Below are 24021 nucleotides of genomic sequence, written 5' to 3'. Positions count from 1 at the left end.
AAGGAAACTTTTAAACCAAGAGTTCTAAATGGTGAAGTGTAAATCGTCTCTTCGTAAATTTTACATACGCCATGATGATTTGGTTGGCCTTTATGGAATAACCGTTTCACAAATGTTTCTGATTTGTTTCTTACGTCATAACTACAATCCAATTCCCTTTCATACGTGTGACCTACTGAATTAAACAATTTACCGAATGTGTTACATCATAAGCAACACGACGGGTTGAACATGTGGAACAGTATCTGCTTACTATTCTGGAGCCCCTGAGATCCCCCTAGATTGGTGTGGGGTTCGTATTTTTATTCTTTAGTTTTCTATAGTGTGTCATGTGTACTATTGTTTGTCTGGTTGTCCTGTTCTTTTTAGCCATGTCGTGTCAGTTTATTTCATGAGTTTGACTGTCCCTCTGGTATCTTTCGTCCGTCTTGTTACTTCAAACAAGTGAGATGTTTTTGCAAGCTATAACACCTGACTTAATCCACCATTTTGTACAGAGAGATGTCGGTATTATGACAGTTGTTGTGAATTTATTAGATGTCTATGAGATTCTCAGTTTTGAATTTTCTCGGATTTTATTGGGGGGATTTTATGTTTTTATGAAATTTACAATTTTTACATTCCCTCGTAAACGTTGTCTTTTTTATGTAATTCATTGGTTTAGTAATTACAGCCTTAAATGCTGTAGAAAGTTTCAATTGAGAAATGTGTAAAACTACAATAAGATGGTATTGATGCGAAATATTTATGTGTGATCTTGTTGCAATAGGTTGGTGCTCTATGTTAAGTTGTTTTGTCTAGTTGTCCAAGGACGATAATTTGTTTCTGCTCAAGCTTTCTCTATCTCTCTCTCTTTTCTCTCTCTCTCTCTCTCTCTCTCTCTCTCTCTCTCTCTCTCTCTCTCTCTCTCTCTCTCCAAATATCCTGCTTTGCTTGCAATGTTATGAATAAGGCTAAAATAACACTGCATGACAAGAACCTAATACAAACAAACACAAGTGCACTTATAACAGAGAAACGCATAGAGAATATATTCGATCGCCACTTACATGTGAACCCCAGAATAACAATAAACATATAACATTATAATCGTATGGGTTATTTCTATTAGAGATTTTTCAACATCTGACGAACGAACATAACTCACCCTAACTTAACTTTAAATTGTTGTATCTGCCGTACCGAGCCTTAACGAGAATTAAAGGATAACTCATTTATTTTATATTGCAAATTCGGCTGAGCGTTTCCCTAAGAAAATACTTTTACATAAGAATATACATGCTCATTTTTTTCACAGCTGGAGACGTATTACATTGACTTGATGTATAATGCAATTCAATCAACACAGTAGTATTGAAAACATTTAGAGAAATGGCTCTATTGTATTGTAATTTTGAACTGGCACTAAGTCTTAAACGATCAATAAATTAAGATGCAAGGATAACTTTCTTTATAACGACGTTACGAAAACAATGTTAATCTTTAATGAATAGTTATGTGGGTTTTTTTATGGGCTTATAGACAAAAGTCATACAATTAAGCGAAAACACAATGTAGGTACATGTTACAATCTTAAACCGACCAAAAATATCAACAATGAGAGGATATATTTTGTATTAAATGCATACATTGTATATACATACAGCGTGTGCATTGATTTCGTTTCGTGCTATATGTTATGAATAATAAGGTGCGGTATGTTTTTTGTATCGAAATAGGTAATTTTCAAACCGGGATAGTGTTTATAGACGAAGAGGTTGATAAATGTCTGAGGTTTTTACGACAAATTTGGTGTTGTTCCTCAGATTCTGTTTTTGTGAGTAAACCCTCTTACTAAGAGGGTCTTATCAAAAAGTAAAATCACAAAAATACTGAACTCAGAGGAAAATCAATTTGGAAAGTCCATAATCACATGGCAAAATCAAAAAACAAAACGCATCAAAAACGAATGGACAAGAACTGTCATATTCCTGACTTGGTACAGGCATTTTCAAATGTAGAAAATGGTGGATTAAACCTGGTTCTATAGCGCTAACCCTCTCACTTTAATAACAGTCTCATCAAATTCCGTTACATTTACATGATGCGTTAAATAAACAGTCACAATCAATAAAATAGTCAAAATATGGGAACATCAGTCATCATCGTATAACAATTTAACAGGACACAACTACATCTACTATCTACGAACACATGGATTGATTTGAGTGTCTGACGTCAGAAAAATTATATACGTCACATAAATTTGTCGTTCAATGTGCATACAATAGTTATCCAAAGTACCTGGATTATAAACAATTTTAAATTTTACATAGGCAATGAGCGCAGACAGGGTTAAAAAATCAAAAGTATGTAAGAATAAATTACAGAAATCAAACTAGTCCAAAAGTTATACATAGAATTTATGAGAATCCAAAACTTGTAAAAGGAACAATTTAACAGGACACAAAAACCTATCCACGAACACATGGATCTACTTGAGTAGGCAATGTACGCATACAGGGTTAAAAAATCAAAAGTATGTAAGAATAAATTACAGAAATAGACCGAGATTCAAACTAGTCCAAAAATTATACATAGAATATATGAGAATCCAAAACTTTTTAAAGGGAACAGTTTAACAGGACACAATAACATCTACTGTCTAAGAACACATGGATTGATTTGAGTGTCTGACGTTAGAAAAATTATATACGTCACATAAATTTGATGTTCAATGTGCATACAAACAATTTTAATTTTTTTTTCCATAGGCAATGTACGCATACAGAGTTAAAAAATCAAAAGAACTTTAATCAATACGTATTCGGGGAATCACACGTACAAACAAGTAACATTTGATACAGATATGATTTTGACAATTCAAAAGTCCTTTATGTCCTCAATTATTAACAGATTTCAATTTCAAAGTAATAAACTGTCCTGAACTTGGGAGCAGTATCCCGAATTCAACCGCGAATGGAGTTGATATTCACAATAACACATACCATATTATATAGCGTAAAGCTGCTACGTCGTCCATGTATGAGCGATCAATTTATGAACCTTTTAGTTTATGAGTTCATTTCGAATAATAAATATTCAGTGTCTACGTATATAATTTACAAATAATAATAGTCCTGAGTAACTACATGTATTTTCTTTTTATTTGACTTTATTTGACTTGTTATTTGTTTTCGTGCTTTGGTGCAGGCCTAGACTTTGATCTGACTTGGAATTAACGCAAACCGCTGTGCTGATTCTTTTTTGCAACCTTTTATTTCAATTGATAAAAATCCACTGTTTAAAAAGTGCAATTACATGCGACTGACATACACACGGGATTGAACATTGTTTTACAATCAAGTTAAAGGCAATGCCAGTTCAAAGTCAGAATAACCATAGGTGTTCTTTATTCGTTCATGTGTTTAGCTTTTAACACATGATACGGTCTTTTCGTTTTGAATTTTCCTTGGAGATAAATATTTGGCTATTTTAATTTGTCTATTACATGGTTTGTTCTTTCAACGACGAAATCGTTTCTTTTGTTAGTGAAGTCATTATGAAATTGACGTCATTGATGAGTAGATCGAGACAATATGCACGTCTTTGATGATAAGTTTGTATTATTAACTACACATTTTTGTTTTCGTAAAATTATCCTAGACAATGTATGTTTGAAAATGAGACTAGAAATGGGAAATGTGTCAAAGAGAAAACAAACCGACCATAGAACACCAAAGGGTCTTCTATACATCGGTACAATTCCACACACAGAGTCATGCTTCAGATGGCCACTAATCAAAATGTGTACTATAACAGTGATTATGGAAGTCATACTAAACTCCAAAATATATAATTGAACAATAAGTAAAAATCACACCAGACTCACAAAGAACATAGGCTCCTTATTTGGAACATTCGCAAAAATGTGATGTATGTTAATACAGTTTTTATTGGTTGGTGTCAGTTAGGATCACATGATCCCATTGTGTCTATTAAGGTTGCATTAAATCAGATATAAAAATATAACCCATTATTTTTTTCAATTGGAAGAAACACATTTGTTTTTTATTTAGTTACATAAAATTATTGTAGTAATGTCCAAGTGCTGAGAGTTCTGCTGAGTTTTCTTTCATCAGACTTGTTGAACCATCTACAAATGTATGACTATGGAAGACCCATCTACTAGCGAAAAACATACGGCGCAGACTCCAAAAGTGGAAGTAGCTCTCTCATCAATCGAAGCTGTTCATTAGCTGATGTAGTATGAGGGCAGGCAAATTCAGTAAGCCAGATTGGTTTGTGGAATCTATCCCATGTTTGCTTAAGGTTTGCCATGATTTGGTGTGCATTACATTTATAAATATGTACTGCCACGTGGTCAACTCTGCAATTGTTGCAATGCTGAAAAAAATTGTTGCAACCAGTTGATATCAGTAACAGCCGGACTTACCAATGTTTTCCCTGCAGCATGTTTTTCTACTTCTTTCCACATAACAGAAGCTTGAGTTGCTGTAAGATTTGCTTGTACTTTATGATCAGGCTCATTAAACCCGAGAAGGAATTGCGAGTTTACCGATATATTGATTCCTCTTTCAAACTGTTTGCCGTTTACCATCGGTACATATCCAGATCTAACGGTTGTTGGACAGTGATAATATCCGTGCATCAAATTGGGTGTTTGATGCCAGTCATACCTGAAAGCAATAACAAAATGTAAAATTTAAACATAGATGACTATGTGTACATGTCCTTAGTCACGAGTTTAGTACATTGTATATTGTTTTTCGTTTTTTGTTTTATACATAAATCAGATTTCTACCTTTCTAATATGAATTGGTATTCATTTCGTCAAAATAGTAGCAAGTTATTGACTGTACGTTATGAAATTTTACTTAATGTTAAAAAGCCTATAGTAACCTGCAGGTCTTTGACTTATGTATGGGATTCCAGTGATTCTCTATCGCAGTACCTTATATAACTAACTGAAGCAGAGGCCTCGTATAGCTTCCTTTGTTGTTTGTTTGCTCATTGACGAAGGTGATAAGAAGACCTCGTGTTTTTCCATAGGTTATTAGTGTATAAATTGTCTTATTGGCAATTGTACTACAACATATTAATTGACAGTTCAAAATTGTTTGCGTTTTGGAGTCTAGATGAGATATACAGGTTAGAGAAAAGGATTCAAAAAATGAAGAATTGAAAAAACAGACGTTATACGGATAAAAAAACGGACGTTTTACGTCCGTAAAATATCTATTTCATACGAATTGTTCACTATCGTAGCTATTTTATCTGAATGTAAAGTTTACAAAAGGCTTATCAGTTACACTAAAATTGACAAAAAAATAAAGAAAAAGCAAAATGATTACGAGGTTAAAGACATAACGATAATTGATGACATATAATTCAAACAGGTTTTGTTAATACAGCTAAGGTAATCTATATATTTGGTAGACAGTCCACAAAAGGGATCAGCTTTATAACAGAACGAGACATCATGACACACAGATGAGCCTACTGGTGGAGCAAGTGATACTGTTTAATTACTTGTTTACTTACCACCAGTTAACGTTATTAAAAGTAGATTCATCTGTACACTGGTATTGTTTGCTAAACATTATTCCTACACCCTTCTTGATAGCACATCAGACACAGCGATCATATTGAGTACCAGAAGGTTTAGTAAACTAGATACCGGTAACACTGAATAAAGTAAACAATGACAAGAAAGCATGTAGAGTTAAGATTATACTGTTATAAACCATTTGCATCAAAAACGTGGATTACTTTTTTTTTACATTTTCTGAATGACTGATTTAAGATATAAATATATCTGTGTCATATTTCGTATATTTAAAGACATTTCCGGCGAACGTATTAATTATTTAAGATTAAGACAATAGCCAGTTTGTACATACCCATGATGGAATCACAAATATACTAGTTAAGTACTACAAGATAGTTCCAATATTTAAACTTAAATGTAATAATAAGACAGTGTTCAAGACTATTTATACAAATCTGTTAATCATATTCTTCTATTATTCAAGCGTGCCCTGAAGCGAACTTGGTGTATCCACCAATCGAAAGTGCCTGTTTAATTTGACGATATATTGGGATGACTGATTTAATTCTAAACATACATATGTAGAGCCTTCTGACATTAACATGTACAGAGTAGGGGCTTCTGACATTAACATGTACAGAGTAGGGGCTTTTGACATTAACATGTTCAGAGTAGGGGCTTCTTCATACCATAATTAACTTAATCAACTTATAAATATCGGAATACATGTAATATACAAAGGAAAAAGTAAAATGTGTAGTGGATTCAATTCTTTAAATAATTAAGTATGTTAAAGGAGTTAACTTATAGTTTGTAAATAAAAGAAACGGAATAGTCTGTTTTAACAAAATCATAAAATAGTGAAGAAAAGTCAAACCGATCAAATAGCAAAAACAAAAAAATAAATAACATCAAAACTGTCATTTTCCTTGGTACATGCATTTTCCTCAGTAGAAAATGTTGATTAAACAAAAATGTTCAAATAAAAGGATAACATAAACATAAAATAAATCTGAACTTTAAAAGCTTATTTTGATGTATGAATAGCTTCTTGTCCGACTCATAGATAAACACGAAAGTAGTACATCTCTGTTTGAATGGTCATAATTCGATTTATCTAAAATAAATTGAAGTAACATACTAAAACCAAGTAAAAAACACCCATTAATCAGAGTACTGGTAAAATAACTGCCATATCCCTGACTTAAAATGTATGTTACACGTTTTTTTTATTGAATGCATTGTAAATACATAAATGTTCCTATACTTTTATTTCATCGACATATGTAATTACCTCTCAGGAGGCAGTGTTCAGAGACGTAAATGCTATGTAATGTTTGATATATAATCCAGTGAACCATGCATTTAAAAAAAAAACATACGGCGCAGACTCTAAAAGCGGAGTAGCTCGCTCATCAATCGAAGCTGTTCATTTTACTATAAAATTTGTATTGTTGGTTTGCCGGGGGAGGGGTATATATTCTTACCATAAACCTTACTAGCATGAAAACTAGGTCAACAGTAAAGAGTGCAATGATTCAGATGATGTGCTTGTATACTAGTAATTTCAGCATTTTAAGTTAAAAGTATTTGAATAAACTTATGATAGATACAAGGAATAAAATTTAATATTCACCTCAGAAAAACAAACATAACAAGAGATAACTGACTAAAATCAGGGGTTTACTTTTTTGTTAACTCATATATTGTTTATTATTTATCTATACGTATGATTACTTTAAAGAATGACATTTCGTAGTAAAGGTACCGGTAAGTATGTCAAAATCAGTAAAAGGGAAAAAACTAGTGTTTACATGTCGCACAGGTTAACAAATAAGATGACTGAGAAGGAGAATGGCATTTAATTGGCCGCTATGTGAACATGTGATACTGTTGAAATACTATAGTACTTGCCACCAGTGCACGATGTCAAAGGTGGCTTCATCTGTACACTGGTATTGTGGGCTGAACATTATTCCTACACCCTTCTTGATAGAAGCCAGAGAAAAAGCCATCATATTGAATACAAGCAAGCTTAGGAAATAAGATACTTCTGAAAGTATTGCCAAACCGTTTGAATTGATTGTATCCAACCCTTGTTTTATTTGGTTGTTTTAGTTCACTGAATCAACAGCGCAGATTTTAAATTGCTATGCTTTAAATAACTTAACAACAGAATTTACAATAATTTGTGTTTTAAAATTAATATCAATCAAGGATTCGTTTGTTTTGTATTTCGTATATTTCATTTGCATATTTAACTAATATATTTATTTGAGATTAAGACAATGAACAATTTTTGTACATACCCATGGTAAATACACAAATATTGAATACCAGTAAAGTACTACAAGATAGTTCGTGTATTTCAACTTAAATGTAACGATAAGTCAGTGATCCGGACTATTTATACAAATTGTTAATCATGCTGTCTATACATGTAATTGGCTGAAATATAAAGAGTGACACGCTATTGAACACGCAGGATGTCCATCGGAGATTCGTTTAAATAGCATACACAAAACATAACAAACATTTTGAAATCGATCAATAGTTGGTTGTACGGAGGTAAACTCTCCATCGTAAGATTACAGGACGAGCCAAGCCGAGAGCTTGCTGTTCTAACACCAGTAAGTTGTAGTTCGGAGTAATAATGTGAACTACTTTACAGTCGATGCATTAATCTTAGTTCCTTCTAATGTGTGTTGCGGAATAAAAAAAAACCATCTGAATATTTTTGATGATTTCGTATAACAGTTGTATACCGCTTTTTAAAAGTAAAAAATTGATTTAGAGAAAACGAATCTGGGTCACGAACTAAAATCGAGGTAAACACATCAACTTTAACAGGAAAACAACGAAACAACAGAAACACTAAAGAGCAACTAAAACCAAACGAAAATGTAACAAAAAAAGAAACGAACGTTTAGATAACAATAACTTACTGTGTTTATTATTAATTTGAAGAACCTCTGTTATTAACATAAGTTATTATACAAAAAAGGTATAACAAACTGATTAACCTTTATGGAATTCTTAAATTTATAATAATATCATACCACTAATGGTACTTCTAAAGGAGAACAAAGTTCATCAGTAACACGGTTGTTGACTTTTCAACATGAACAAAGTTCATGGAATTATAATTTTGACCTTACTTGACGATGTAAGTGCAGAGAAACAGATTCTGACTGTTCCAAAGGACCAGAGTTAAGAAAATTAATATGTCACAGGTATGATTTTACTTATAAAACAATAAAAGAACTATATGTTGTATTTTGTATGCTATTATTTGTCATTTGTCATTCGTTTTTTTCTTTCTTTCAAGTAGTGTATTGTTAGTCGATTGTCGATTCATGAGGGTGAGGTCTCATCTGTATCTTTGGCGTCTCTTGTTAAAATTTGTTTACAGAGACATCATTAACATCTGATAAGACAATATATATAATTTGGAATATTTTGACTGAGCATGAGACAAAGCGTATAATACACGGATCGATAACGGGTTCTCAATTTCAAAGTGTTTTCAAATATTTTCCGTGAAAAAAGATTGTTTCAAAGATAAATTTAGGAAAAAACAAAACCCTACATCATATCACAAAAAAATCCCGACTTTGTACGAGTTTGTTAAATATATTGTTTACCTTCCTGCATGCTGTATCAATGTCAAGCCATTAAATTCAAGTTAACAATTCTAATCAAGATAAAAACTAACAAAATCATAAAAAGTTGGGGTTTGGTGATCCTATCCCTTTGATGTTTCAATTCACAAAGAGTCTATACGGCACATCTGTGTCCGTACGAGGTTCACACGACAGCCAATTGTATCAGGTTGTCTGAACCGATAGAGTCATGGATGACCTTCAACTGAGTTTAAAAGTTTTGCATTGGGACGTGTTACTATCCCTTATAATATTTGTTGTCATTAAAATGACAAAGCGCGCGAATGGTTTGTCCACACTGGCTTAACATGAAACGACTCAACATCGTTTGAACGAATTAGATGACCAGAGTGGGTAAATTTCGGATCATATGCAACTGAAGTCAAATGTAAAGGTATGTCGACCTTATCCGCACCACACTTTAATTCATAAAAAAGGAATTACGCCAAAGAATGTATATGCACTAACAACAAAAGATATCAAACTAATCAATATATATAGACCTAAATACATACGAACCGTCTATAACTTAGGTTCAAAGTTGAGGTAAGGCTCTTTCAATTTTGTCTCATATAAAGGGTTCTTTCGGCAAAGCTTTTGACCATTATAAGGACAAATGATTTCAGTTGCCTATAACCGTTGCTTAGAAATAAAGACACAGCTAGCGACATTTTAAAAACGCCCTTAACAGATTTACAAAAGATGGCATATTGTTACCATACCCTCTCTATTATTTGATTCATGTAACAATTCATGCAGCAAACCATGTTATCATTTTAGGTACAAACATAAGTCATAGAGAACCAGATGGGTTAACTTCCATAATTATGTAAATTCATGAAAAGTTAATCAAAGTTGCTGAAATCAAATGGACCCGTTGGGTAGTTTCACGAATGTTCGGAACTGAAATCAAAAGTTGGGTATAGTGACACTACCTGTCCCTACTTTTTATTTTGAAAATGTCCCTGTATCAAAGGTATTGTCCATTCCAGGTACAATTCATACCAAAAAATCTAAGGTTACCTTGACTTATAGACACATGTTGGTGAATTTACCTAACGTCCACAGCTAACACCATCTATAACTGAGATCAAAAGTAAGGGTATGGTGAACATATCCTCTCAATATTTTAATTCATTAAGAGTCTATAGGCTTAGTTTTGTACACTAGATATAAATGGTAGACACATATATTTGAATTTAAGTTCACTCTCGAAAAAATTAGTTTAAAAGTGTCTTGTAAGCAATTCGTCTTTTAAATAAAACATCAGTCTGTTGAATAGTGCATCAACATTATGATGTATACCCAATCAGTGATATTTATTTGTCATGTTTATTTCGTTAGGGTAATGGTCATCGTTGTGGTAGTGGATCTCAAACAATGAGTTAATAAGAAAGAACGGAGAGGGCTGGATAGATCTTCTACACACAACAATTATCTTTCCCGCATTTTTCAACACACAACACTTACTTAACCATGTTAACGGAGCCATATATTGTGTCTGTACTAAGTTGAAATGTCGTCTTTTTTTCTTTTCCATGACGTTGTCATCTTTTTTTCGATGTATGAGTTTGAATGTCCCTCTAGTATCTTAAGTCCCCTTTTTTTTTGACAATGTGTGATACAAGTGTTCTGGTTGTGTTTTGGACTTTTTGTTTGTTTGTTTATATTAAGGATGAGCCGGTTGTTGCCTTTGGTAGTGACCTGAGTCCAACGTTTAAAGCAATGCAAGTTGTCCATTTTATGTACATATATTGTTTAAACAAGAGAGGGGAAATGATTATGGCTCTTTGGTTTCCATATAAAAATAAAGTTAAAAACAAGCTGTATCACTTGAAGTTCATTTATTCAAAAATAGTGCAAAAAAAAAAAAAAAAACGGGTGTGACATGATTAAGAAAATATCTAATGCAGACTAAATAAAGTCCTTACAAATTCACAATGTTATATCAGTCTCTGCTACATGTTACCCTTCCGGAGCACCTGACCCTGCTCAATCATGTTTGTGCATGTTTTGCTTTGTATAGTGTTGTTTTCTGTTGTTGTTGCTTTATTAAGATATTTGCAGTTTTTCATCTTATGGACATAACAATGTCTTTGGTTTGATTCGCTCGTTTTATCTTGAACATGATCCTATGCCAATTTAAGCTCTTTATATCGTATAATGCACTGACACAATACGTTTAATTGAATGTGTAATAAGGCTAAACATTTTTCACTGGACACGTAATGCCGATCAATATAGTTTCAATACATAGTTTAAAGGAGCGCACGAATACTCATTTACATAATGAATACCTTTTGATAATTTTAATTGTTGAAGTGTATTTATTTGGTTCATAACTGGGTTTTTTTTGTGTCTTTTTGGTTTTTCTACTTTACAGGCTTTACACTAGATATCGTTTGGGCCCTTTATACCACGCTGTTTGGTGTCAGTGTTGAAGACAGTACATTCTTTAATGATTTACTTTTAACAAAAATGACTTGGGCTGAGGGTTGTCTCATTGACATTAGTAACACATCTTCTTATATCTTCAGTTAGTGTTTAACTAATTGAACGCTCTTAACCGATAATAAGAAATACATTGATGTTAAAATGACTTCATCAAGTACAACTCAATATATGTTTAATTCAATTAAACTGTACAATGGAACTGCAAATAACCCATTAAAAACTGACAAAATAAATGGCAAGTCATATCCAAAGCAGCATTTTAGAGACGTACACGGACAAAAAAACAGGTCAGGAGCATAAAACTCTTCTATTTACATTTCTGTGAAATTTTTCAATTTTAATTATTTTGGGATATATTTTAACAGAATAATAATAAATGTACCGTTCAGAAATGTTCACAGTTATTTGCTATACATAATTATCAGACAGAATGTGGTAGTCATAGCCTAAGCCGAATACGTTGGAATAGATATCAAATATGTGTTTGACATGCAATAGAACAGTGCATAACTGACCGCATGTTTAATGGTTAAAGAAGTACTAGTTAAGATCTATCTTGCAATGCAAGAAATGAAACAGGTAAAACTATTTTAGTTTTATGTCATAAGATACAGAAAGTTCTTGATCTTAATCGATCATGTCGTATGGGTGAATTTCTGAAATCAAAAAGATTTGAATATGGTTTAGTCAAACATATCACGTAACTTTGTCGTATCACAATTAAACATTTTAAACATTGTTTATCACAAATGTGTCTACAGAACATCTTTATTTAAACAAATATTAGTTTTAATACGAGAAACAAAAGCACTGGTTTTCTGTTTGCAACATCATAAAAACTCACATCAATTGGTTTTTTTTTCGTTTTGGAAGCACGTCGTATCGAAATTTTTAAGTGTTTTTTTTATAAACATTATGACGCTATATTTCTGGTGTAAATACCAATTGATTATTACATCAAGAAATATATTTAAGAAATATACAATATACAATTTTGAGTTATTTTTGTCTTGTGTGGAAAGTTGTTTTAATGGCAATTATACCTCATATTCGTTTTTATAAATATGTTATATATTATATAATAATGAAGGTTGAAACATATTAAAACGTTTAAACACGCAGGCTGATGTTCAGTGGTTGATGTATTTTTCATTTATTTAAAAAAAACAGTTTTTATCTGTTTAAATTGTGTTATAAAATTAACGGTACCAATTTTCTTGCACCAGATGCGCATTTCGACAAAACATGTCTCTTCAGTGATGCTCGTGGCCAAAATAGTTGAAATCCAAAGCTTATTTTATAATTGTCATTGTTGGTGCCCTATATAGCTTGCTTGTCGGTGTCAGTCAATGCTTCGTGTTTAAGACAATACTTTGACCTTTAATGGTTTACTTTTACAAACAGTGAATTGGATAGAAAATGTGTCATTGACACTCATATCATATCTTTTTAAATCAAAGAAATATACAATAAACTCTACTTGATAATCCACTTACCACGACAGTGTTACTCACATAATTGGAGGTCATCCATCTCATATTTTACATCTACAAAATCAATAGCCAAACTTATTACTTAATGTAATACCAAATATCGAGCTTAGATAAGTGATATAGTTTTTTTCTTTTCACAGAGGGACATTCCAACTAAAAGATCGAAAATTAACGCCATGGACACTAACGTTAGGGTTTTTATATTTTTCGAACAGAAGAATTATAATTGTATAACTAAAAATCTAGACCGTATTTACTGGTATTTCAAATTCCAAGATAAGGAAAGACACTCTATCTACTCTATAGATATAGGAAGATGTGGTGTGAGTGCCAATGAGACAACTCTCCATCCAAACAACAATTCAAAAATTAAACCATTATAGGTTAAAGTACGGCCTTCAACACGGAGCCTTGGCTCACACCGAACAACAAGCTATAAAGGGCCCCAAAATAACTAGTGTAAAACCATTCAAACGGGAAAACCAACGGTATAATATAACTGTTATATAATAATACATTTTTGTTGTAAAATAGTCACATTATATTTATTTGATTGACAGTGTAAAAATAGTACTTTGGAATTGATGTCCTTTTTAACTAAACATGATCTACCTAAACATAAAAGATATTTACCTGGCTACATAAAAAAGCAATTGCAACGCCTTGCAGTCTACAATATAAATTGTATTTATTAAAAGAATGTTAATTAAAATGATAATTGAAAAAAAAGGTTTTATAAACATTCAAAGTTTCAATTGAAATATAATATTAAATTCAATTTTGATTAAATATGATACATTTAAAGTAAAGTTTTATACGCATGCGCCAGTTTGAATGGCAGTGAAAATTTTCGTTCTTAAATTATGATATAAAAATGCGTAAAACTTGTGAATATGCAGCATTAGTTAATTTTTATTGGATTTAAATGTGTGATTAGTAATGCCAAAAAAGACTGACAAAAAAATCAAAAAGGACAAAAAGGATAAAAAGGACAAAAAACGAAAGAGGGAAAAGGCTAAAGGAAATAATTCATCTGAAGGCTCGACAAGTGATAGTTCTTTGTTAACAAAAGGAAAGAAGAAAAAGTGTTCAGATGACATAAAGGGTGACGAAAACAAGGTATTATTAACAGATACACTAAGCGAGGCCTTCTCGTGTCTTTACAACAACTCACCTACTAATTACGATCAAAATACAAACATGAACAATTCGATTAATCAAGGATTTAGTCAATACCACCCATTCAATCAAGTACACCAAATTTCCAGTACCATGGCCAGCCCTACCAGTTTCACCAATACCCCAGTCCACCACCGCCACCCCCACCCCTACCGCCTCATCTAGCAACAAACGGAATTGAGAGGGTACTAAGTGAACTATGTAAAAAAGTTGATTCGATGGAAACAAAACTAAACAAGTTAGACTCTATTGAAGAGCGATTAAACAAATACGAATCGAAATTTAGTGCTGTTGATGTTGATATAAAAACCTGCAAAGACAGAATAAGCACGCTTGAACATAGTGCTCAATTCATGTCCGATATAAAGGATGAACACCAAGCTATTAAAAAGAAACTTGAAAAGGTGTCTGAAAGCATAGAAACCTCAAAAACAGTAAATTTAAATGTGAAAAATAGACTTGTCGACGTTGAAAAACAAAACTTTAGCAATAACCTTCTGTTCTTTGCTATCGATGAACAAATTGAAGCTACTGAAATGGATACTGGAATAAACGGGGCACAGGGTGATCACGAGGAGGCGAATGCAGCGGAAAAAAAAGTACCGGAAAATTGCATCAACATCATTACAGATTTTCTCGAGCAAAGGTTGAACATTAAAGACGCTAAAACGCACATAAAACTCGAAAAAGCCTATAGACTTGGTAGGAAAAAGACGAACGCCGAAAAACCGAGACCAATAGTGGTAAAGTTTGCTGAATTCGGTGATCGAGAAACGGTACGAAAAGCTTCGGGTCGCTTAAGACAGACAAAATTTGGGATTAGTCCTCAGTACCCGACAGAAGTTTTATTAAAACGAAAAAAATTGATACCAGTGATGAAGGAAAAACGTAAAGAAAATAAAGAGGCATATCTAGTAGGAGATAAATTGTTCGTTGAAGGAAAGTTGTGGCAGGAATATGAGTGTGTGGAGAATGGCTGTACTACTGTTGAAAGTGATAAATGTAATAAATGTTCATTAAATGTGTACTCATGGAATATATCTAAAGGTTTGTTGCGGAAACTGAAAGATAAAGAATTTTTAATGGAAATAACAAATTGTGATATCGTATGCTTAAATGAGTGCTGGGTCAAATACCCGACGGAATTCGAATTAAATGGCTATGATAAAAAGTTTGTTTATAGGGAAAAGTGCAACGGAGGAGGAGTTATTGTTTTCTATAGAAAGTGGTTAAATCCGTATATTGAAGTATTGAATTGTTGTGCTAATAGTATGATATGGTTAAAAATAAGCAATGTTATTATGTTTGATAGTAAAGATTTGTATATGTGTGCTATATATATGCCCCCTGATAATAATGTGTTTTACCGAAAGAATGACTTAGATGTCTTTGAAGTTTTGCAGGAACAAATAGAACATTATAGTGTATTGGGTAACATCGCAGTGATTGGTGATCTCAACGGAAGAATAGGTTTAGAAAATGACTTCATAATGCAAGACAATTTAAATGTATTTAATTGCAATGAAACTGATTTACTTAATTATGAACCTTGGTCGTTTACCATTGTATGTTAATAGATATGTAAGAATGGTACGTTATTGGTTGAAGCTATTAGAATCTAATAATTGTATATTGAATAGTATGTATGAAGATATGTACGAATCTAGTTTTGTCAAACCGAATGATAAACTCAATTGGAGTTGTAAAATAAGAGACATACTAAACAGGTATGGATTTAATGATATATGGTTAGCACAAAGTGTTAGAAATAGTCAATTATTTTTGCATGAATTTAAAAAAAAAAATTGTTGATAATTATATAGCCGAAGCCTTGTCATTTTTTGAAAACATTTCAAAATGTTATTTATATCAATATATACATGATGGACATACTTTGCAATTTTATTTGAATCGACCATTGAACAGTTTATATCAGTCATATGTAACTAAATATAGAATAAATTCACATTCACTTAATGTAGAAACTTGAAGATACTATAATATTTCCAGAAATGAGCGTGTTTGTAATATGTGTAATAAGAAAGTCATCGAAGACGAATATCATTTTATATGGAATATATCTAAAGGTCTGTTGCGGAAACTGAAAGATAAAGAATTTTTAATGGAAATAACAAATTGTGATATCGTATGCTTAAATGAGTGCTGGGTCAAATGCCCGACGGAATTCGAATTAAATGGCTATGATAAAAAGTTTGTTTATAGGGAAAAGTGCAACGGAGGAGGAGTTATTGTTTTCTATAGAAAGTGGTTAAATCCGTATATTGAAGTATTGAATTGTTGTGCTAATAGTATGATATGGTTAAAAATAAGAAATGTTATTATGTTTGATAGTAAAGATTTGTATATGTGTGCTATATATATGCCCCCTGATAATAATGTGTTTTACCGAAAGTATGACTTAGATGTCTTTGAAGTTTTGCAGGAACAAATAGAACATTATAGTGTATTGGGTAACATCGCAGTGATTGGTGATCTCAACGGAAGTATAGGTTTAGAAAATGACTTCATAATGCAAGACAATTTAAATGTATTTAATTGCAATGAAACTGATTTACTTAATTATGAACCTGATCTACCAAGTATAAGAACAACAGAGGACATAAAGCCGGCTAATTCATTTGGTCGTAAAATTTTGAACTTATGTAAATCTTCTGGTATAAGAGTATGTAATGGTCGTTTTGGGAAAAAAAGTGAAATGTTTACATTTCAAAATAAGAATGGATGTAGCGTAATTGATTATTTGCTTTTATCTTGTGATTCATTTTCTATTGTTAATGATTTTGTCATTGGTGATTTTACTACTTTTTCATGTCATGCACCGTTAAAAGTTGTTTTTAAACTTAAAGGATTAACTTTAAATGAAATATGTACTTGTAAAACTGTTAAATATGATTGTTATAAATGGAATGAAGGGTTAAAAGATGACGTTAAAAGGGACCTTGCGGCAAATTCCGATAAAGTTAATGAACTGATGAACAGTTTATCCGACGAGCCAAGGAATATCGACCAAATTGTGAACAATATTAATTCGTGTCTCTCAGATATTGTCAATAAATATACAAAAACAGAAGTGACTAAAGTTTTAAAATGTGATTATTGTAACAGCTTAAAGCGAACTTATAAACCTATAAATATACGACAAGATAAACCATGTATAAATGATGACTGCAAACAATTGTATATTGAATATAAACGCTCATTGAAACAATTTAACCAAAACAAGTGTGAAGAAAATAGACTAATTTTAAATCTTGCTAAACAAAGATTTAAACGAAGTGAGAATAGTTTAAAAAGACGATATAAAAAACAGAGAGGAAACATGTTGAGTTCTATGAGAAAAACGAATCCAAAGTACTTTTATCGAAAATTCAGGAAACGAAAAAAGGCCAAACAAAGCAACATAAAATTAAACGATTTTGTGACTCATTTTAAAAATTTAGTTTCTAAAGAAGAAATTGATTTTAAAAATTTAGTTTCTAAAGAAGAAATTGACGACGGACCGGACGAAGAAGTCAACAATGAAGTAATTTACGAAGAATTGGACCGACCTTTTACGGAGCAAGAAATTGATGTTTGCGTTAAAAAATTGAAAACTTAAAAAGCAACAGGCTATGACAATCTATTAAATGAATTTTTGAAGGAGTGTAAATTAGTCCTACTGCCATTGTTATGTAAACTTTTTAACGTAATACTTATTACCGGTTGGTTTCCAGAAATATGGGTCAAGAGTGTTTTAGTTCCGCTATTTAAAAAAGGTCAAGTTGATGATACAGGAAATTACAGAGGAATTTCGCTTGTGTCTCATGTTGGGAAATTGTTTACTTCTGTCATTAATACAAGACTATTGAAGTGGTGCAAAGAATACAGTATATTGACTGATGCGCAATTTGGATTTGTCCCTGGATATGGTACACACGACGCGATTTTTGCCCTTCATTCTATTGTATCAAAAAGTTTACGTAAAGGAAAGCGTCTCTATTGTTGTTTCATTGATTTTGTCAAAGCTTTCGACAGTGTGTCACATTATGTTTTATGGAAAAAATGTTAAAATGCGGTATTAGTGGAAATTTACTGAATCTTATTAAATCAATGTATTCTAAGTTAAAAACTTGTGTTAAATTAGATGGTGAATTTTCAGATTTCTTTCATTGTAATGTTGGCCTAATGCAAGTCGAATCATTATCACCATTTTTATATGCAATTTATCTAAATGACATAGAAATTGAGTTAATGAAACAAGGAATAGAACCATATGAAGAAAAAATGTTAAATCTTTATCTTTTTATGTATGCTGATGATACAGTTTTCTTCAGCGAAAGTATTTCTGATTTACAAAAAATGATAGTCACTGTATATGATAGTTCATACAAGAATGGTCTTGATATTAATTTAAGAAAAACCAAAATAGTTGTTTTTCGTAACAAAGGTGTACTGAAAGAGAACGAAAATTGGTATTTGAATGGTAAAATGATAGAAATGTGTGATCAGTTTGTATATCTTGGTTTGTTATTAAACTATAACGGTACTTTTACTGTAACACAGAAAACACTATCTGAACAGGGTAGAAAGGCTACATTTTGTTTATTGAGTAAGATTTATGATGATTGTTATAACACTGAGACTTTGATGTCCCTTTTTGATACATATGTAACAAGTATTGTGAATTACGATTGTGAAATATGGGGTTTCCATAAAGGAGCTGATATAGAAACGCTTCATTTGTATTACTCAAAAAGAATTTTGAAAGTGAGAAAAACGACTGTGAGCCATATGTTGTATTTTGAACTTGGTCGTTTACCATTGTATGTTAATAGATATGTAAGAATGGTACGTTATTGGTTGAAGCTATTAGAATCTAATAATTGTATATTGAATAGTATGTATGAAGATATGTACGAATCTAGTTTTGTCAAACCGAATGATAAACTCAATTGGAGTTGTAAAATAAGAGACATACTAAACAGGTATGGATTTAATGATATATGGTTAGCACAAAGTGTTGGAAATAGTCAATTATTTTTGCATGAATTTAAAAAAAAGAATTGTTGATAATTATATAGCCGAAGCCTTGTCATTTTTTGAAAACATTTCAAAATGTTATTTATATCAATATATACATGATGGACATACTTTGCAATTTTATTTGAATCGACCATTGAACAGTTTATATCAGTCATATGTAACTAAATATAGACTAAATTCACATTCACTTAATGTAGAAACTGGAAGATACTTTAATATTTCCAGAAATGAGCGTGTTTGTAATATGTGTAATAAGAAAGTCATCGAAGACGAATATCATTTTATATTAGAGTGTGATAAATATGTAAATGTCAGAAGTAAATATATTAAGATATATTATTACAGAAACCCATCTACCTTCAAATTAGTTCAATTACTATCTGTAAGAAATATTAAAGAATTAAATAATCTGGGTTAATATCTGTACGAGGCAGAGAAAATTCGTAACACTTGATTTTTGTTTTGTACCTTTATTACCAATGTAAATTATATGCCAAACTCCGCTATATAGTAATGCTGTATATGTTTATGTATATGTTTATGTAAACTGTATAATTTGTGTACTATGTATTTAATCCTATGAGCTGTATATTTGCTTACGGAATAAAGAATTATTACCGAACGTGCATTTAACATACTATTTTTTTTTTAAATATGTTACTAGGTATAAGTCTTGTATTTTTCATTTTGATATAAAATTAGATGAATATTGCCTCCATGGCCCGTTATTTACATAACATTCTACAAAGCTGTACGACACACATTTATCTCGTTGAAGAAACCATGAATACCTCTGGTAATATATTTACACTACACATATTTAGGGGCTAGCTGAAGGACAACCCCGGGTGTGTGCGTCTACTTTGAAGACCCATTGGTGGCCTTGGTCTGTTGTATGTTCTATGGTTGGATGTTTGTCTCTTTGACACATGTCCTACATGTATTTCCATTCTTAATTTCACCTAAAACTCTCGTTTCGCATATATAAGACTGACCAGTGACACTCAAATCGAAACAAAAGCAAAACCATATCAAAGGCTTAAATAATAACGATACCTTCAATCCTGCAAAAAGAAAATGTAAGTGATTACAACTATATTAATGTATTGATTATATTACTTACTAACAAATTCACTTCAAGCTGCATCAACTTTGCAGGTATAAAGCAAAACGGACAAAACGAGTAAGGTCGTCAATATTTTCATACTGGTAACTGATATCGAACAATAATTCTTTGAAACATATTCAAAGGCAAATGTATAGTTATTTTTTACTGACGGAGTCTCATAATTTTCTACTTTATTTTCCATGCTATTATCTTATTTTCTTATCCTTTGAAGTTTTTTAAGAACAGAAATAAACTTTGCAATTACACTGATTACAACACGTTGCTATATCTTGCATCTGATTAATTACTGATGTTGGAGAAATCTTCAATATTCATACAACTAATTCATCGGTTAAGTCCTTACGTTAGAAGACAAACTTAATGACTGCTGATGTTTGAAAAAAATCAATACTAGTCATTTAACATTAGATTTATGTCCAGATTGAAAGAAGCAATAAGGCCGTGTTCACATTGACCTAAATTCGGTGTTGTGTTAGTGTAACTCACACGTAAACTAAACACAATTCCCTCCGCTCCCATTTCGATGTAATAAAACAAAAACTCAACACATAAGTAATGATAATCATATTTTGGCATAAATAACAATTTACAATCATACATATGTCATAAATAAATTTCTCATTTAAAGTCCATATTCTTGATAAATATTAATTTCCAAAATATATAAATGCACCAGTCACTTCCCAAACAGACATCAAATTCATCAATCTGCATTATCTGAAAAAGACTAACTTCTTCTATTTAATAAGGTATAACACATGTACAAAAATATCAAATAATACAAAAATAAAATGGGCGGGAGGGTGGGTAAATTTAACGTGTTGAACTGACCAGTAAACTTTTCGAAATGACTAGGAAATATTTATGAAAATTTACCTGAAGTGAACAGGTATTTCTGTTAACCAATCAAATGCGTATAAATTACGAACGATAAATTTTTGTACAAACAGGTAACGAGTAATGTCGAAAGGTAACGAGTAATGTCGAAAGCATCCGAGATGGAATTAAGTATTTTTAATTAATTAAAAATTTACCAATTCCCTCCGCTCCCATTTCGATGTAATAAAACAAAACTCAACACATAAGTAATGATAATCATATTTTGGCATAAATAACAATTTACAATCATACATATGTCATAAATAAATTTCTCATTTAAAGTCCATATTCTTGATAAATATTAATTTCCAAAATATATAAATGCACCAAACCAACGGCCACTATAAAGTGTACAGTATTAAAGAAAAAATTACATTATAATATAAACATACCTGATAATACATACAACAACAGTTACTTCTGGAATCCTGCAAACTAATATAGGTTCACAGGTAAACCAGATGTAGAAGTAATGGTCTAGCCCAGCTTTCTTGACCATCATCTTCTGAAAAATAAAATTAAAAACCACAAAGTATCTTGAAAAAAAAATACATTTAAATACAACATTGTATAATTACAAATGATTAACTACACCTATAAAAAAGTTTCTTAAAACTGAAACACCAAAATAACTTAAGTGTAATCTATCTTTACAAAAACATTTACTTTTATAAATAGATCCTGGTTGCTGAACAAATTGCTTATAAGTTTTGACAAATAAAATATTTCTCTTTAAAGTAAGCTTAGCCAAAGCTTTATTACATTCTATTACAGTTTGTTTTGTGTCATCAAAATCTATAGGTCTTGGCAAAATTGCTGAAACTATTATCTTTAAAGAAGGAAAAACATTGCAAATAAAATCAATTAAATTATTATAATATTGAATAATCAATTTACTGGATAAACCATTTCCAACATCATTTGTGCCTACATGCAATAACAAATGTGTGTATTTTCTTAAAAGTGATTTGTTGTCATTTACAAATTGATGAAGAGTGTATATATTAGCACCAGATATAGCATTGCATTCCAGCCAGTTAATGTTATTTACATATTTACAAGTAGAATCTGACAGCAACAAAACCTTATTTTTTGACACAATTTCTACAAAAAAATAAAATTAGATAAGATAAACAAACAATATTAATTCAGAATCTCATCAGCCATAGCTCGTGAAATAGACAATTTGTCATGTAAATCAAATTCTAAATAAACTTTATATGCGTCACTACGCCAATCCCCGTGAAATTGTATCAACTCGGAAGGAACTTTACTGTGAAAAGCCCATGTAGCCCCTCCTCTCCGAAAAGAATGAGAGGAAAATTTGGAAGAATTTAAACCACACTTTTCTAAAATGTCCCGTAGTCTTTTCTGAAAATAAGAATAACATAAAATTTTAAATCCTTTAGATTGTGGAATTAAAAAAGCGGGTTTTTCACCATCGGCTGGTATAAGAGTGCACATACGATTGTACGCGTTGTACGGACAAAGTGGAGACCCTTTTATCTTAACCAATGGTAACTCCAGTTTCCTATTACCAAATTGAATGGTTTTTGACCATTCCATTTTAACCAACAAATAATCACTAAAAACAATAACGTTATTTCTGCATAATTGTTTGTGTGGATCAAAATTCTTTGCCGAAGTTGGAACTAAATTAGACTTTCTAACCATAAGAAAAAAGGCAAACAAAAAACAGCACCAGATAGTGACATCTGACGGATTAGACATATCTAAAAATTCACACATTTTCAAAAGAATCTGTGGAGTAATAGGCAGAGCTCTGCGAGGCATATGATGATTTTGACGAGACAACCCTCTAAACAATAATTTTATGGAAAACCAATCTTCCGTTGGAAACTCAAATCCTAATAACAAATGTAAAGTCTTGACACCACTAATATAATTTTGAATTGAAGCTACACTCTTAAAACTCCTACTCAAAAAATTTCCATATAAACAAAGAGTATTTACAGAAGTAGGCAAAGGTGACATATTAAAATATGTGCAAAATAAAAAGTAAGAAACAAATTGCACTTTCAATTTCTTGTAAGTTCCGTCTGCAAACGCAGATTTTTTACATAACTCCGTGTCTTTCTGTAACTTACATAACTCAGTATCTACAATAAACAATATCAAAGAAAAAATCACCATGGTGAAGTAAAATGAAACAGATCATCATCCAATTCAATTTCTTTCCACGCATTGACACGAGCCAGCTTTAAAAACTCTGTACTAATACCGGGATCCATATCCCACCTAGAAAGCATGTCAGCAATTCTATTTGCTTCACCACTCAAATGCCGTCCTTTTACTTGAAACTCGTGACTAGCTGTCAGAAAACAGATTTCTCTGAGACAAGATTGCATGAACGTATTTCTGCAAGCACCAGAATTTAGTACAGTGACAGATGAAGAATTATCACAATAAATAATAATCCTAGAACCTTTAAGTACACTTGCCCAAACTTTCAGACACACCATAACACAAAGTAGTTCCAGAGCATTAATATGCAACTGTTGCCTGCGAATAAATGCAGGAAAGACTGTATGAAAATACCTCCCATTACAAATACCTCCACAACCAATCAAAGTTGAATCGCAAGAAAGCACACAATCCGGACTAGACCAG

General features: G+C 31.7%; 1 protein-coding gene and 1 long non-coding RNA gene across 2 annotated transcripts; both read right to left on the bottom strand.

Annotated features, from left to right (window-relative positions):
* Positions 1-21060: 21060 nt before the first annotated feature.
* Positions 21061-22471, bottom strand: LOC134694739 (uncharacterized). The gene is made up of 2 exons (XR_010102595.1): positions 21783-22471; positions 21061-21228 (listed from the first exon to the last, which is right to left on the bottom strand). It is a non-coding gene; the product is annotated as an uncharacterized LOC134694739 (long non-coding RNA).
* Positions 22472-22533: 62 nt separating this feature from the next.
* On the bottom strand, positions 22534-23402 carry LOC134694527 (uncharacterized). The gene has a single exon (XM_063555539.1). It carries the CDS (start codon positions 23383-23385, stop codon positions 22534-22536), a length of 852 nt encoding a protein of 283 aa, XP_063411609.1. The 5' UTR covers positions 23386-23402.
* Positions 23403-24021: the final 619 nt, after the last annotated feature.

The sequence above is a fragment of the Mytilus trossulus genome, chromosome 13, assembly GCF_036588685.1.
Source record: "Mytilus trossulus isolate FHL-02 chromosome 13, PNRI_Mtr1.1.1.hap1, whole genome shotgun sequence".
NCBI lineage: Eukaryota > Metazoa > Mollusca > Bivalvia > Mytilida > Mytilidae > Mytilus > Mytilus trossulus.
This window is presented reverse-complemented; position numbering and strand designations above follow the sequence as displayed.

What these genes read in the sequence shown, in the direction of transcription:
- LOC134694527 (XM_063555539.1), bottom strand. Translation starts at nt 23,385, where the DNA reads ATGTCACCTTTGCCTACTTCTGTAAATACTCTTTGTTTATATGGAAAT.